The sequence below is a fragment of the Dendropsophus ebraccatus genome, chromosome 13 (assembly GCF_027789765.1).
Source record: "Dendropsophus ebraccatus isolate aDenEbr1 chromosome 13, aDenEbr1.pat, whole genome shotgun sequence".
Taxonomy (NCBI): domain Eukaryota; kingdom Metazoa; phylum Chordata; class Amphibia; order Anura; family Hylidae; genus Dendropsophus; species Dendropsophus ebraccatus.
The window spans coordinates 6,327,413-6,343,089 of NC_091466.1; the positions used below are offsets into that span (position 1 = coordinate 6,327,413).

General features: G+C 47.3%; 1 protein-coding gene across 2 annotated transcripts in view; it reads right to left on the bottom strand.

Moving 5' to 3' along the window:
* TDRD10 (tudor domain containing 10) overlaps window positions 1-11,196 on the bottom strand; it is a 56,493-nt gene extending 45,297 nt beyond the window's left edge. For both annotated transcript variants that reach the window (XM_069950130.1, XM_069950129.1), the window contains exons 1-4: window positions 11,052-11,196; window positions 3,765-3,806; window positions 807-856; window positions 632-702 (exon numbers count right to left, since the gene is read on the bottom strand). In XM_069950130.1, the coding sequence (XP_069806231.1) occupies window positions 632-702; window positions 807-856; window positions 3,765-3,806; window positions 11,052-11,088 (200 nt within the window). In that variant the 5' untranslated portion in view covers window positions 11,089-11,196. The remainder of the gene's footprint in view (window positions 1-631; window positions 703-806; window positions 857-3,764; window positions 3,807-11,051) is intronic.
* Between the last annotated feature and the right edge of the window lie 4,481 nt (window positions 11,197-15,677).

The following is a 15,677-nucleotide window of genomic DNA, read 5'->3' on the forward strand; positions in this document are numbered from 1 at the left end:
CTATATGAGTGTGAGTATAACCCATCAGTCTGTCTGCAGTTATGTGTATGGCTCTATGGGAGGGGGGTCTCCCCTATACGAGTGTGAGTATAACCCATCAGTCTGTCTGCAGATATGTGTATGGCTCTATGGGGGGGGGGGGGTCTCCCCTATATGAGTGTGAGAATAACCCATCAGTCTGTCTGCAGTTATGTGTATGGCTCTATGGGGGGGGGGGTCTCCCCTATATGAGTGTGAGTATAACCCATAAGTCTGTCTGCAGTTATGTGTATGGCTCTATGGGGGGGGTCTCCCCTATATGAGTGTGAGTATAACCCATCAGTCTGTCTGCAGATATGTGTATGGCTCTATGGGGGGGGGGGGTCTCCCCTATATGAGTGTGAGTATAACCCATAAGTCTGTCTGCAGTTATGTGTATGGCTCTATGGGGGGGTCTCCCCTATATGAGTGTGAGTATAACCCATCAGTCTGTCTGCAGTTATGTGTATGGCTCTATGGGAGGGGGGTCTCCCCTATACGAGTGTGAGTATAACCCATCAGTCTGTCTGCAGTTATGTGTATAGCTCTCCCATTGGTAAGTGAGTAGCGGGGCTGCATTGTCTGTCATTAGGATAGGATGAGACCCCCTTACCATCTCAGGTCCTTCTGCACCTTCTTTGCGTGTACAGGATTAAACTCTTTAAGGAGAAACAAAATTTCTTCCTGCAAATCAAAAAAGAAAAAAAAAGGAAAAGCAGAATGATAGTAAAACGGCCATATATATTACTGGACAGAAATAATGTAATAATCCTAAGGAGGTGCCCAACCTGCGTCACATCATACGGGAGGTTCCCGACATAGATCTCAGCATCCAGCTCTGCAGGACAAGAGGGGAGACAAGAGCCGTCACGTGACCTTCTTGATCTAATGCTATAAGGAGGAGCCCCCCCTTATCTAATGCTATAAGGAGGAGACCCCCCATATCTAATGATATCAGGAGACCCCCCCATATCCAATGATATCAGGAGACCCCTTATATCTAATGCTATAAGGAGGAGACCACCCATATCTAATGCTATAAGGAGGAGACCCGGACTATATCTAATGCTATAAGGAGGAGACCCCCCCATATCTAATGATATCAGGAGACCCCCCCATATCTAATGATATCAGGAGACCCCCCCATATCTAATATCAGGAGACCCCCCCATATCTAATGATATCAGGAGACCCCCCCCCCATATCTAATGATATCAGGAGACCCCCCCATATTTAATGCTATAAGGAGGAGACCCCCCTATATCTAATGATATAAGGAGGAGACCTCCCATATCTTATGCTATAAGGAGGAGACCCCTTATATCTAATGCTATAAGGAGGAGACCCCTTATATCTAATGCTATAAGGAGGAAACCCCCCATATCTAATGCTATGAGGAGACCCCCAATATCTAATGCTATAAGAAGACCCCCCATATCTAATAGTATAAGGAGACACCCCTATCTAATGCTATAAGGAGGAGACCCCCCATATCTAATGCTATAATGAGATCCCCCATATCTAATGCTATAAGGAGACCCCCCCCCTATCTAATGCTATAAGGAGGAGACCCCCCCATATCTAATGCTATAACGGAAGAGACCCCCCATATCTAATGGTATCAGGAGACCCCCCGTATCTAATGCTATAAGGAGACCCCCCATATCTAATGATATAAGGAAGACCCCCCATATCTAATGCTATAAAGGAGGAGACCCCCCATATCTAATGCTATAAAAGGAGGAGACCCCCCATATCTAATGCTATAAAGGAGGAGACCCCCACCATATCTAATGCTATAAGGAGGAGACCCCCCCATATCTAATGCTATAAGAAGGAGACCCCCCCATATCTAATGCTATAAGGAGGAGACCCCCCCCACCATGTTTAATGATATCTGGAGCCCCCCCCCCCAATATTTAATGATGTCAGAACCCCCCCCCCTATCTAATGCTATAAGTAGGAGAACCACCATATCTAATGCTATAAGGAGGAGCCCCCCCCATGTCTAATGATATCAGGAGCCCCCCCCCCCATATCTAATGCTATAAGGAGGAGACCCCCCCATATCTAATGATATCAGGAGCCCCCCCATATCTAATGATATCAGGAGCCCCCCCCCATATCTAATATCAGGAGCCCCCCCCCCATATCTAATGATATCAGGAGCCCCCCCCCATATCTAATGATATCAGGAGCCCCCCCCCCCATATCTAATGATATCAGGAGCCCCCCCCCCATATCTAATGATATCAGGAGCCCCCCCCCATATCTAATGATATCAGGAGCCCCCCCCATATCTAATGATATCAGGAGCCCCCCCCATATCTAATGATATCAGGAGCCCCCCCCCATATCTAATGATATCAGGAGCCCCCCCCCATATCTAATGATATCAGGAGCCCCCCCCATATCTAATGATATCAGGAGCCCCCCCCCCATATCTAATGATATCAGGAGACCCCCCATATCTAATGATATCAGGAGCAGACCCCCCATATCTAATGATATCAGGAGACCCCCCATATCTAATGATATCAGGAGACCCCCCATATCTAATGATATCAGGAGACCCCCATATCTAATGATATCAGGAGACCCCTCATATCTAATGATATAAGGAGGAGACCCCCCATATCTAAATTATATCAGGAGCCCCCCCATATCTAATGCTATAAGGAGGAGACCCCCCATATCTAATGCTATAAGGAGGAGACCCCCCATATCTAATGCTATAAGGAGACCCCCCCTATCTAATGCTATAAGGAGGAGACCCCCCCATATCTAATGCTATAACGGAAGAGACCCCCCATATCTAATGGTTATCAGGAGACCCCCCGTATCTAAAGATATAAGGAGGAGACCCCCCATATCTAATGCTATAAAGGAGGAGACCCCCACCATATCTAATGCTATAAGGAGGAGACCCCCCCATATCTAATGCTATAAGGAGGAGACACCCACATATCTAATGCTATAAGGAGGAGACCCCCCATATCTAATGCTATAAGGAGGAGACCCCCCACCATATCTAATGCTATAAGGAGGAGACCCCCCACCATATCTAATGATATCAGGAGCCCCCCCCCCATATCTAATGATATCAGGAGCCCCCCCCATATCTAATGATATCAGGAGACCCCCCATATCTAATGATATCAGGAGCCCCCCCCCATATCTTATGATATCAGGAGCCCCCCCCATATCTAATGATATCAGGAGCCCCCCATATCTAATGATATCAGGAGCCCCCCCATATCTAATGATATCAGGAGCCCCCCCATATCTAATGATATCAGGAGCCCCCCCATATCTAATGATATCAGGAGCCCCCCCATATCTAATGATATCAGGAGCCCCCCCATATCTAATGATATCAGGAGCCCCCCCATATCTAATGATATCAGGAGACCCCCCCCCCCATATCTAATGATATCAGGAGACCCCCCCCCATATCTAATGATATCAGGAGCCCCCCCATATCTAATGATATCAGGAGCCCCCCCATATCTAATGATATCAGGAGCCCCCCCATATCTAATGATATCAGGAGCCCCCCCATATCTAATGATATCAGGAGCCCCCCCATATCTAATGATATCAGGAGACCCCCCCCCCATATCTAATGATATCAGGAGACCCCCCCCCATATCTAATGATATCAGGAGACCCCCCCCATATCTAATGATATCAGGAGGAGACCCCCCCCACCCACAGCTTATAAGTATATAGAGACAGATACAAACCCTTTCTGGAGGTCCTGGTGTTTTCCATGATGTTTCGTCTCTCTGCAGACACAGGATACAGGGAATATATGTTACATATATGTATGTGCGTATTTAGTTACATATATGTAGTGTGCGTATTTAGTTACATATATGTATTGTGTGTGTGGCTGTATGTTACATATATGTATGTGTGTGTGTGGCTGTATGTTACATATATGTATGTGTGTGTGTGGCTGTATGTTACATATATGTATGTGTGTGTGGCTGTATGTTACATATATGTAGTGTGTGTGGCTGTATGTTACATATATGTAGTGTGTGTGGCTGTATGTTACATATATGTAGTGTGTGTGGCTGTATGTTACATATATGTAGTGTGTGGCTGTATGTTACATATATGTAGTGTGTGGCTGTATGTTACATATATGTAGTGTGTGTGTGGCTGTATGTTACATATATGTAGTGTGTGTGTGGCTGTATGTTACATATATGTAGTGTGTGGCTGTATGTTACATATATGTAGTGTGTGGCTGTATGTTACATATATGTAGTGTGTGTGGCTGTATGTTACATATATGTAGTGTGTGTGGCTGTATGTTACATATATGTAGTGTGTGGCTGTATGTTACATATATGTAGTGTGTGTATTTAGTTACATATATGTAGTGTGTGGCTGTATGTTACATATATGTAGTGTGTGGCTGTATGTTACATATATGTAGTGTGTGGCTGTATGTTACATATATGTAGTGTGTGGCTGTATGTTACATATATGTAGTGTGTGGCTGTATGTTACATATATGTAGTGTGTGGCTGTATGTTACATATATGTAGTGTGTGGCTGTATGTTACATATATGTAGTGTGTGGCTGTATGTTACATATATGTAGTGTGTGGCTGTATGTTACATATATGTAGTGTGTGGCTGTATGTTACATATATGTAGTGTGTGGCTGTATGTTACATATATGTATGTGTGTGTATTTAGTTACATATATGTATGTGTGTGTATTTAGTTACATATATGTAGTGTGTGGCTGTATGTTACATATATGTAGTGTGTGGCTGTATGTTACATATATGTAGTGTGTGGCTGTATGTTACATATATGTAGTGTGTGGCTGTATGTTACATATATGTAGTGTGTGGCTGTATGTTACATATATGTAGTGTGTGGCTGTATGTTACATATATGTAGTGTGTGGCTGTATGTTACATATATGTAGTGTGTGGCTGTATGTTACATATATGTAGTGTGTGGCTGTATGTTACATATATGTAGTGTGTGGCTGTATGTTACATATATGTAGTGTGTGTGTGGCTGTATGTTACATATATGTAGTGTGTGTGTGGCTGTATGTTACATATATGTAGTGTGTGGCTGTATGTTACATATATGTAGTGTGTGGCTGTATGTTACATATATGTAGTGTGTGTGGCTGTATGTTACATATATGTAGTGTGTGGCTGTATGTTACATATATGTAGTGTGTGTATTTAGTTACATATATGTAGTGTGTGGCTGTATGTTACATATATGTAGTGTGTGGCTGTATGTTACATATATGTAGTGTGTGGCTGTATGTTACATATATGTAGTGTGTGGCTGTATGTTACATATATGTAGTGTGTGGCTGTATGTTACATATATGTAGTGTGTGGCTGTATGTTACATATATGTAGTGTGTGGCTGTATGTTACATATATGTAGTGTGTGGCTGTATGTTACATATATGTAGTGTGTGGCTGTATGTTACATATATGTAGTGTGTGGCTGTATGTTACATATATGTAGTGTGTGGCTGTATGTTACATATATGTAGTGTGTGTGTATGTTACATAGTAGGGCTGGGCGATATGGCCAAAAATTAAAATCTCGAATTTTTAAAAATTTTTTGGACGATTCTCGATTTAAATCTCGATTTTTTTTTCTTTTTGCTAAATAAACAGGACATTTTTCTCCCTGCAGCATCAGATACTATTTTATTAACATTTGAAACAACTGTATTGCTTCCCAGTGTAACAGTGCTCCACCTGTGCCCCCATGTAGTAGACAAGCCCCCTCTGTGTCCCATACAAGTAGTTTTCCCAAATATGTGCCCCGCCCCTTACACGGCAGAGCCGCGCTGACCTGCGTCCGGTTCCCTTTCTGTCACACGTGCAGGTCCCCAGTCAGAGGAGGAGGCGGCACGGACTGCAGCAGGAGATAGCGTCACTGCCCGCTGTACAGCTCCAGGACCCGTAGCGACGCTATCTCCTTCTGCTGCAGTCCGTGCCGCCTCCTCCTCTGACCGGGGACCTGCACGTGTGACAGGAAGGGAACCGGACGCAGGTCAGCGCGGCTCTGCCGTGTAAGGGGCGGGGACAGCTCAGTTGCGGCTCTGTGGAGAGGCTGGAGCCGCCGGTACCACATCTCTCCTGACTGCCGGCCCTGCACCTCACAGCGCCGTTCTGACACTCTCCGGACCCGACACTTTACCGCGCCGCCCGTCCCTTTACCGCTCCGCCCGCAATGATTTTTTTATGAAAATCGAATTTACGATTTTCACTAAAAATCTAATCGATTCTAACTTTCTGGGCGAATTAATCGAATAAATTTGATTAATCGCCCAGCCCTATTACATAGTCCTCTGAATCATCCTGAATAAAATCATAGTACAGTGGTGCCTTGGATTACGAGCATAATTGGTTCCGGGACAGTGCTTGTAATCCAAATCACTCTTAAACCAAAGCAAGTTTTCCCATAAGAAATCATAGAAATGCATACACTTGGTTCCACACCCCAAAACTAATGATTTATTATTCTGAATAAGGCTAGGTTCACACTGCGTTTTCAGCATCCGTTTAACGCATCCGTTTTTTGCAAAAAACGCATGAAAAACGGATTGCAAAAAACGGATTCATTTGTGTGCATCCGTTTTTCCATTGACTTCCATTATTAAAAAAAACGGATCCATTTTTTTTGACGGACCAAAATGGACAAAAAAACGTTGCTGACCCTATTTTTCTGGACGTTAAAAAAAACGGATCCGCTAAACGGATGCTGAAAACGCAGTGTGAACCTAGCCTAACATGTAAAACAAATAAAACAAATATTCAGAAACAGCAGAATATGTGATATTATAAGTTACTGTACAGTAATGGAGAGGATGGGAAACACAAGGGCGGACAGAGACTGCAGGGAGCAGGAAGGAATGAGCAGGGCAGATGTGGGCACAGTATAGCAGCACTCTATGTCCGGGGAGAGAGGGGTTACAGCTATGAAGAGATTTCCTCACAGTCCTGTCCCCTGATGTAAGCCCCAGCCTCAAGTGGATCTGCTATGATTTGGAAGGTGAGGGAGACTTCCTGGGTCAGAGTACAGGGCTGTAGACCCCGCTATGCAGACCATGCCCCTCCCCCACTCGTGCTTCCACCCAGTACAGTGAGCTCTTAAACCAAAGCAATGCTCTTAAACCGAGTCACAATTTTGAAAAACAGTGAGCTCTTAAACCAAAACGCTCTTAAACCAAGTTATTCTTAAACCAAGGTACCACTGTATATGGGGCTCCACTGGGGGGGTTGAGCAGGCTCTGCCCTGGCAGCCGGGGTGAAAGGTTCCCTTTAAACTGCAGAATGTGTAATGCAGGGCCCTGGTTGAAGCTGTGACACCCCTAAAATCAGGGGGCAAGTTCAAATGGTTTCAGGGTCTATAAGTTTACCCCTTCCTCAGTGGCAATGTGTCGATATAGCTTCAACCAGGGCCCTGCATTGCACCCTCTGCACTTTTAAAAGTGCATCATTGCTCCAGCCACAGCTGCTATCCCCACTATGTATACATTGCACTAACAGAGCTTCTCCTGCCACCGACCAAGCTTGCTTCACACCACCGACCGAGCTTCTCCTGCCACCGACCGAGCTTCTCCTGCCACCGACCGAGCTTCTCCTGCCACCGACCGAGCTTCTCCTGCCACCAACAGAGCTTCTCGTGCCACCGACAGAGCTTCTCGTGCCACCGACAGAGCGGCATTCCAGAGTGAGGCTGCGCATTACGCTCCAACAGAAACCACCTCCACGAGGACACGTGGTGGATCTGAAGCGCAGCAACACCAATAGAGATTGCTCCTGGGGGTGTTACATTGCCAGGACTGGTGAGAGGGAGCTGTGCTACCGATTGTCACTTGTTTCTGTAGCTGATATTTGGCTCTAACACCCCTGCATATACAAGCAGACATCCACAGCAACCAGTATTCAGGACAGTTTTAAATCGCTAGAACAAGAGGACAGGGCTCTATGTAGCTCGCAGACATCCCGGTATCCATACTCCGCCCGTTCAGGTTTCTGAGGAATCACATCGAGGTCTGGGCGCTCAGACCCACACTGATACAACCAAAAGGGAGAAGCACCCGCTAAGTGTGTTCTCTCCCCACAGCAGGAGATGCACTTCTATAAAAGTCTAGGAGACAGTCTCCTACAAGACCATAGAGAAGAGACCCTAAGAGAAGAGCTCAGCTGTGCGCTTCACCTGCTCATGCATACAATAGATAATAAAACATAGCTCACATGCTGGGATATCTAATAACGGATTAGAGGTTCTGCCCTATCCTGTACGCTGCTGGACTCTCTCACCTCAACTATACCCTCACCCTACACTGTGCAGGTGTAATATACACGTACAGGTATACCTCCTACACTGTGCAGGTATACATGTACAGGTACACCTCCTACACTGTGCAGGTGTAATATACACGTACAGGTATACCTCCTACACTGTGCAGGTGTAATATACACGTACAGGTACACCTCCTACACAGTGCAGGTGTAATATACACGTACAGGTACACCTCCTACACTGTGCAGGTGTAATATACACGTACAGGTACACCTCCTACACAGTGCAGGTGTAATATACACGTACAGGTATACCTCCTACACTGTGCAGGTGTAATATACACGTACAGGTATACCTCCTATACTGTGCAGGTGTAATATACATGTACAGGTATACCTCCTATACTGTGCAGGTGTAATATACATGTACAGGTATACCTCCTATACTGTGCAGGTGTAATATACACGTACAGGTATACCTCCTATACTGTGCAGGTGTAATATACATGTACAGGTATACCTCCTATACTGTGCAGGTGTAATATACACGTACAGGTATACCTCCTATACTGTGCAGGTGTAATATACATGTACAGGTATACCTCCTACACAGTGCAGGTGTAATATACACGTACAGGTATACCTCCTACACAGTGCAGGTGTAATATACATGTACAGGTATACCTCCTACACTGTGCAGGTGTAATATACACGTACAGGTATACCTCCTACACAGTGCAGGTGTAATATACACGTACAGGTATACCTCCTACACTGTGCAGGTGTAATATACACGTACAGGTATACCTCCTACACTGTGCAGGTGTAATATACATGTACAGGTATACCTCCTACACTGTGCAGGTGTAATATACACGTACAGGTATACCTCCTACACTGTGCAGGTGTAATATACACGTATAGTTATACCTCCTACACTGTGCAGGTGTAATATACACGTACAGGTATACCTCCTACACTGTGCAGGTGTAATATACACGTACAGGTATACCTCCTACACTGTGCAGGTGTAATATACACGTACAGGTATACCTCCTACACTGTGCAGGTGTAATATACACGTACAGGTATACCTCCTACACTGTGCAGGTGTAATATACACGTACAGGTATACCTCCTACACTGTGCAGGTGTAATATACACGTACAGGTACACCTCCTACACTGTGCAGGTGTAATATACATGTACAGGTATATCTCCTACACTGTGCAGGTGTAATATACATGTACAGGTATACCTCCTACACTGTGCAGGTGTAATATACATGTACAGGTATACCTCCTACACTGTGCAGGTGTAATATACAAGTACAGGTATACCTCCTACACTGTGCAGGTGTAATATACAAGTACAGGTATACCTCCTACACTGTGCAGGTGTAATATACACGTACAGGTATACCTCCTACACTGTGCAGGTGTAATATACACGTACAGGTACACCTCCTACACTGTGCAGGTGTAATATACACGTACAGGTACACCTCCTACACTGTGCAGGTGTAATATACACGTACAGGTATACCTCCTACACTGTGCAGGTGTAATATACACGTACAGGTATACCTCCTACACTGTGCAGGTGTAATATACACGTACAGGTACACCTCCTACACTGTGCAGGTGTAATATACATGTACAGGTATATCTCCTACACTGTGCAGGTGTAATATACATGTACAGGTATACCTCCTACACTGTGCAGGTGTAATATACATGTACAGGTATACCTCCTACACTGTGCAGGTGTAATATACATGTACAGGTATACCTCCTACACTGTGCAGGTGTAATATACATGTACAGGTATACCTCCTACACTGTGCAGGTGTAATATACACGTACAGGTATACCTCCTACACTGTGCAGGTGTAATATACATGTACAGGTACACCTCCTACACTGTGCAGGTGTAATATACACGTACAGGTACACCTCCTATACTGTGCAGGTGTAATATACACGTACAGGTATACCTCCTACACTGTGCAGGTGTAATATACACGTACAGGTATACCTCCTACACAGTGCAGGTGTAATATACACGTACAGGTATACCTCCTACACTGTGCAGGTGTAATATACATGTACAGGTATACCTCCTACACTGTGCAGGTGTAATATACACGTACAGGTACACCTCCTATACTGTGCAGGTGTAATATACACGTACAGGTACATCTCCTACACTTGCAGTCATGCTCTTATATTGATCACTTTATAATCAGGTGCCATAGAGGCGGAGCCCTATGTTGATAAGCCACACCCCACTGCACTAGTCTCCATCCCATATTACACCACACAGCCCTGGCGTAGCAGGTCAGGGGCACCGAATCCCTAGGCCCCGCCCCTATGGCACTGCCACAGCTGGATGGTATTTTCTGAATGATAATAAGAGCCGACATTAGGGGAGCAGGTCAGGAAGGGTTAATAAGGTTTCTATGAGAAAGAGACAGCAGGGGGCGCTGTCTCACCTGCCCCTGGGGGACTACAAGGCTCAGCAGACAAGGTGGGGCCTACCAAAGCCCTCTGCACTATATCAGGGGACTCCAAGGAGGACTACAAGGCTCTGCAATGCCACGACGGGGAAGGGAGGTGTGGCGCATACGGCCTCCAACCGGGCATAGTAAATAATAGCTGCCACCGGCAGGGAGCGCTACACGTCTCAGACTCCGGTGTGGAGGACTACAAGTACCTGGCTGTCTCCCCGCGGACTCCACGCGCCGCCGCATTCTGCCCGCCAAGAGTCTGCGCGTGAGGAAAAGGGAAACCAGAGGGCGGGGTCACATGACCGGCGGGGGCGGGGCAAGGCCTACTCTAGTGAGGGCAGAGGAATTATGGGTACAATCCAGTGCAGCTTGTGGCAACCAATCAGCGTTCATAGTTCATGGTCGGGTTGGGACATGAAAGCAGGGAAGGAACTGGTTGCTATGGTGACCGCACCGGTGCTGCGTACTGAAGCATAGGCCTGTGTAGATACAGGGCCCTGTTCACACACGGATAATCCGGACGTATTATTACTGGCGGCCTATATACAGTGCAAACTCTGGGGACATACTAAAAAGAATGGACTTTATCTAGCACAGGAAAAGGGTGTAATGGGGCAAGATGTTATATGGAGGATACAGGGGTGTTATATGGAAGATGTTGGGGGTTATAGGGAGGGTGTGGGGATATAGGGAGGGTATGGGGAGTATATGGGGGTGTTATAGGGAGGGTGCGGGGTGTATGGGGGAGTATATGGGGGTGTTATAGGGAGGGTGTGGGGTGTATGGGGAGTATATGGGGGTGTTATAGGGAGGGTGTGGGGTGTATGGGGAGTATATGGGGGTGTTATAGGGAGGGTGTGGGGTGTATGGGGGGTATAGGGAGGGTGTGGGGTGTATGGGGAGTATATGGGGGTGTTATAGGGAGGGTGTGGGGGTATAGGGAGGGTGTGGGGTGTATGGGGGTGTTATAGGGAGGGTGTGGGGTGTATGGGGAGTATATGGGGGTGTTATAGGGAGGGTGTGGGGGTGTGAGGTGTATGGGGAGTATATGGGGGTGTTATAGGGAGGGTGTGGGGTGTATGGGGAGTATATGGGGGTGTTATAGGGAGGGTGTGGGGTGTATGGGGGGGGTGTATGGGGAGTATATGGGGGTGTTATAGGGAGGGTGTGGAGTGTATGGGGGGGTGTATGGGGAGTATATGGGGGTGTTATAGGGAGGGTGTGGGGTGTATGGGGAGTATATGGGGGTGTTATAGGGAGGGTGTGGGGGTATAGGGAGGGTGTATGGGGAGTATATGGGGGTGTTATAGGGAGGGTGTGGGGGTATAGGGAGGGTGTGGGGTGTATGGGGAGTATATGGGGGTGTTATAGGGAGGGTGTGGGGTGTATGGAGGGGTATGGGGAGTATACGGGGGTGTTATAGGGAGGGTGTGGGGTGTATGGGGGGTATAGGGAGGGTGTGGGGTGTATGGGGGTGTTATAGGGAGGGTGTGGGGTGTATGGGGGTATAGGGAGGGTGTGGGGTGTATGGGGGTGTTATAGGGAGGGTGTGGGGTGTATGGGGGGTATAGGGAGGGTGTGGGGTGTATGGTGGTATAGGGAGGGTGTGGGGTGTATGGAGGGGTATAGGGAGGGTGTGGGGTGTATAGGGAGAATATGGGGGGAGGGGTTATAGGGAGGATGTGGGGTGTATGGGGGTATAGGGAGGGTGTGGGGTGTATGGGGAGTATATCCGGGTGTTATAGGGAGGGTGTTATAGAGAGGATGTGGGGTGTACTGTATATGGGGTGTATGGAGTATATAGGGAGGATATGGGGGTGTTATAGGGAACAAGTGGGGTGAATGGGTTGTTATAGTGAGGATATGGGGGTGTTATAATGAGGATATGGGGCTGTTAGGGAGGATGTGGGGGGTATAGTCAGGATGGGGGGTTATAGGGAGGAAAAGAGGTGTATGGGGGGTTATAGGGAGGAAGTGGGGTGCTATAGGGAGTATAAGGGGTGTTATAGTGAGGATATGGGGGTGTTATAGTAAAGATGTTGGGGATTATAGGGAGGATATGGGGCTGTTAGGGAGGGTGTTATAGGTAGGATATGGGGGTGTTAGAAGGTGGATGTGGGGTGTATGGAATATAGGGGTGTGGGGGGTGTTATAGGGAGGATGTGGGGTGTATGGAGTACAGGGGTGTTATAGGGAGGATTCGGGGTGTATGGAGTATAGGGGGTGTTATAGGGAGGATGTGGGGTGTATGGAGTATAGGGGGGTGTTATAAGGAGAATGTGGGGTGTATGGAGTATAGGGGATGTGTGGGGGTGTTATAGGGAGGAGTGGGGTGTATAGAGTATAGGGGGTGTTATAGGGAGGAAATGGGGTGTTATAGAAAGGATGTGGGGTGTATGGAGTATAGGGGGTGTTATAGGGATTGCGTGGGGTGTATGGAGTATAGGGGATGTGTGGGGGTGTTATAGGGAGGATGTGGGGTGTATATAGGGAGGATATGGGGTTTTATAGGGAGGATTTGGGGTGTATGGAGTTTAGGGGATGTGTGGGGGTGTTAAAGGGAGAAGTGGGGTGTATGGGGGTGTTATAGGGAGGACGTGGGGTGTGTGGGGGTTTTATAGGGAGGATGTGGGGTGTATGGAGTATAGGGGGTGTTATAGGGAGGATGTGGGGTGTATGGAGTATAGGGGGTGTTATAGGGAGGATGTGGGGGGTTATAGGGAGGATGTGGGGTGTATGGGGGTGTTATAGGGAGGATGTGGGGGGTTATAGGGAGGATGTGGGGTGTATGGGGGGGTTATAGGGAGGATGTGGGGGGTTATAGGGAGGATGTGGGGTGTATGGGGGGGTTATAGGGAGGATGTTGGGGTGCTATAGGGAGGATGTGGGGTGTATGGAGTATAGGGGGGTGTTATTTGGAGGATGTGGGGTGTATGGAGTATAGGGGGTGTTATAGGGAGGATGTGGGGTTATAGGGAGGATGTTGGGGTGCTATAGGGAGGATGTGGGGTGTATGGAGTATAGGGGGGTGTTATTGGGAGGATGTGGGGTGTATGGAGTATAGGGGGGTGTTATAGGGAGGACATGGGGTGTATGGAGTATAGGGGGTGTTATAGAGAGGATGTGGAGTGTATAGAGTATGGGGGGTGTTATAGGGAGGATGTGGGGTTATAGGGAGGATGTGGGGTGTATGGGGGGGTTATAGGGAGGATGTTGGGGTGCTATAGGGAGGATGTGGGGTGTATGGAGTATAGGGGGGTGTTATTTGGAGGATGTGGGGTGTATGGAGTATAGGGGGTGTTATAGGGAGGATGTGGGGTTATAGGGAGGATGTTGGGGTGCTATAGGGAGGATGTGGGGTGTATGGAGTATAGGGGGGTGTTATTGGGAGGATGTGGGGTGTATGGAGTATAGGGGGGTGTTATAGGGAGGAAATGGGGTGTATGGAGTATAGGGGGTGTTATAGAGAGGATGTGGAGTGTATAGAGTATGGGGGGTGTTATAGGGAGGACATGGGGTGTATGGAATATAGGGGGTGTTATAGGGAGGATGTGGGGTGTATGGAGTATAGGGGGTGTTATAGGGAGGATATAGGGTGGTATAGAGAGGATATGGGGTGTAATATAGAGAAAGTGGGGGTGTTATATAGAGCACATGGGGTGTATGGGGGATGTGGGTTGTATGGGGGTGTTATATGGAGGATGTGGTGGTGTATGGAGTATATGGGGGTGATATAGGGTGGTATAGAAAGGATATGAGGTGTTATATGGAGGATGTGTGGGTGTCATAAACTATATGGGGCTGTTATATAGAGCAGATGGGGTGTATTGAGGATATGGGGCTGTTATATAGAGCAGATGGGGTGTATTGAGGATATAGGGCTGTTATATAGAGCAAATTGGGTGTATGGAGTATATAGAGGTGTGCATGGAGGATATGTAGGTATTATACTGAGGATGTGGGGTGTATGCAGGATATGGGGGTGTTGTATAGAGATTGGGGGGATTTATTTAGAAGATATAGGGTGGTGTATGGACAGCTTGTATGTATGGTGTATGGACAGAGTATAGTACATAGTGTGCCCCCTATAGGATATGACAGAGGGCTGTATAGGGTGCAGGCAGTGTCTTGTATATAGTGTGCCCCCTATAGGATATGACAGGGGGGCTGTATAGGGTGCACTGTGTCTTGTATATAGTGTGCCCCCTATAGGATATGACAGGGGGCTGTATAGGGTGCACTGTGTCTTGTATATAGTGTGCCCCCTATAGGATATGACAGGGGGCTGTATAGGGTGCAGGCAGTGTCTTGTATATAGTGTGCCCCCTATAGGATATGACAGGGGGCTGTATAGGGTGCAGGCAGTGTCTTGTATATAGTGTGCCCCCTATAGGATATGACAGGGGGCTGTATAGGGTGCAGGTAGTGTCTTGTATATAGTGTGCCCCCTATAGGATATGACAGGGGGCTGTATAGGGTGCAGGCAGTGTCTTGTATATAGTGTGCCCCCTATAGGATATGACAGGGGGCTGTATAGGGTGCAGGCAGTGTCTTGTATATAGTGTGCCCCCTATAGGATATGACAGGGGGCTGTATAGGGTGCAGGTAGTGTCTTGTATATAGTGTGCCCCCTATAGGATATGACAGGGGGGCTGTATATGGCGCCCCCCTATAGGATGTGACTGGGGGGGCTGTATATGGTGCCCCCCTATAGGATGTGACTGGGGGGGCTGTATATGGCGCCCCCCTATAGGATGTGACTGGGGGGGCTGTATATGGTGCCCCCTATAGGATGTGACAGGGGGGCTGTATATGGTGCCCCCCTATAGGAT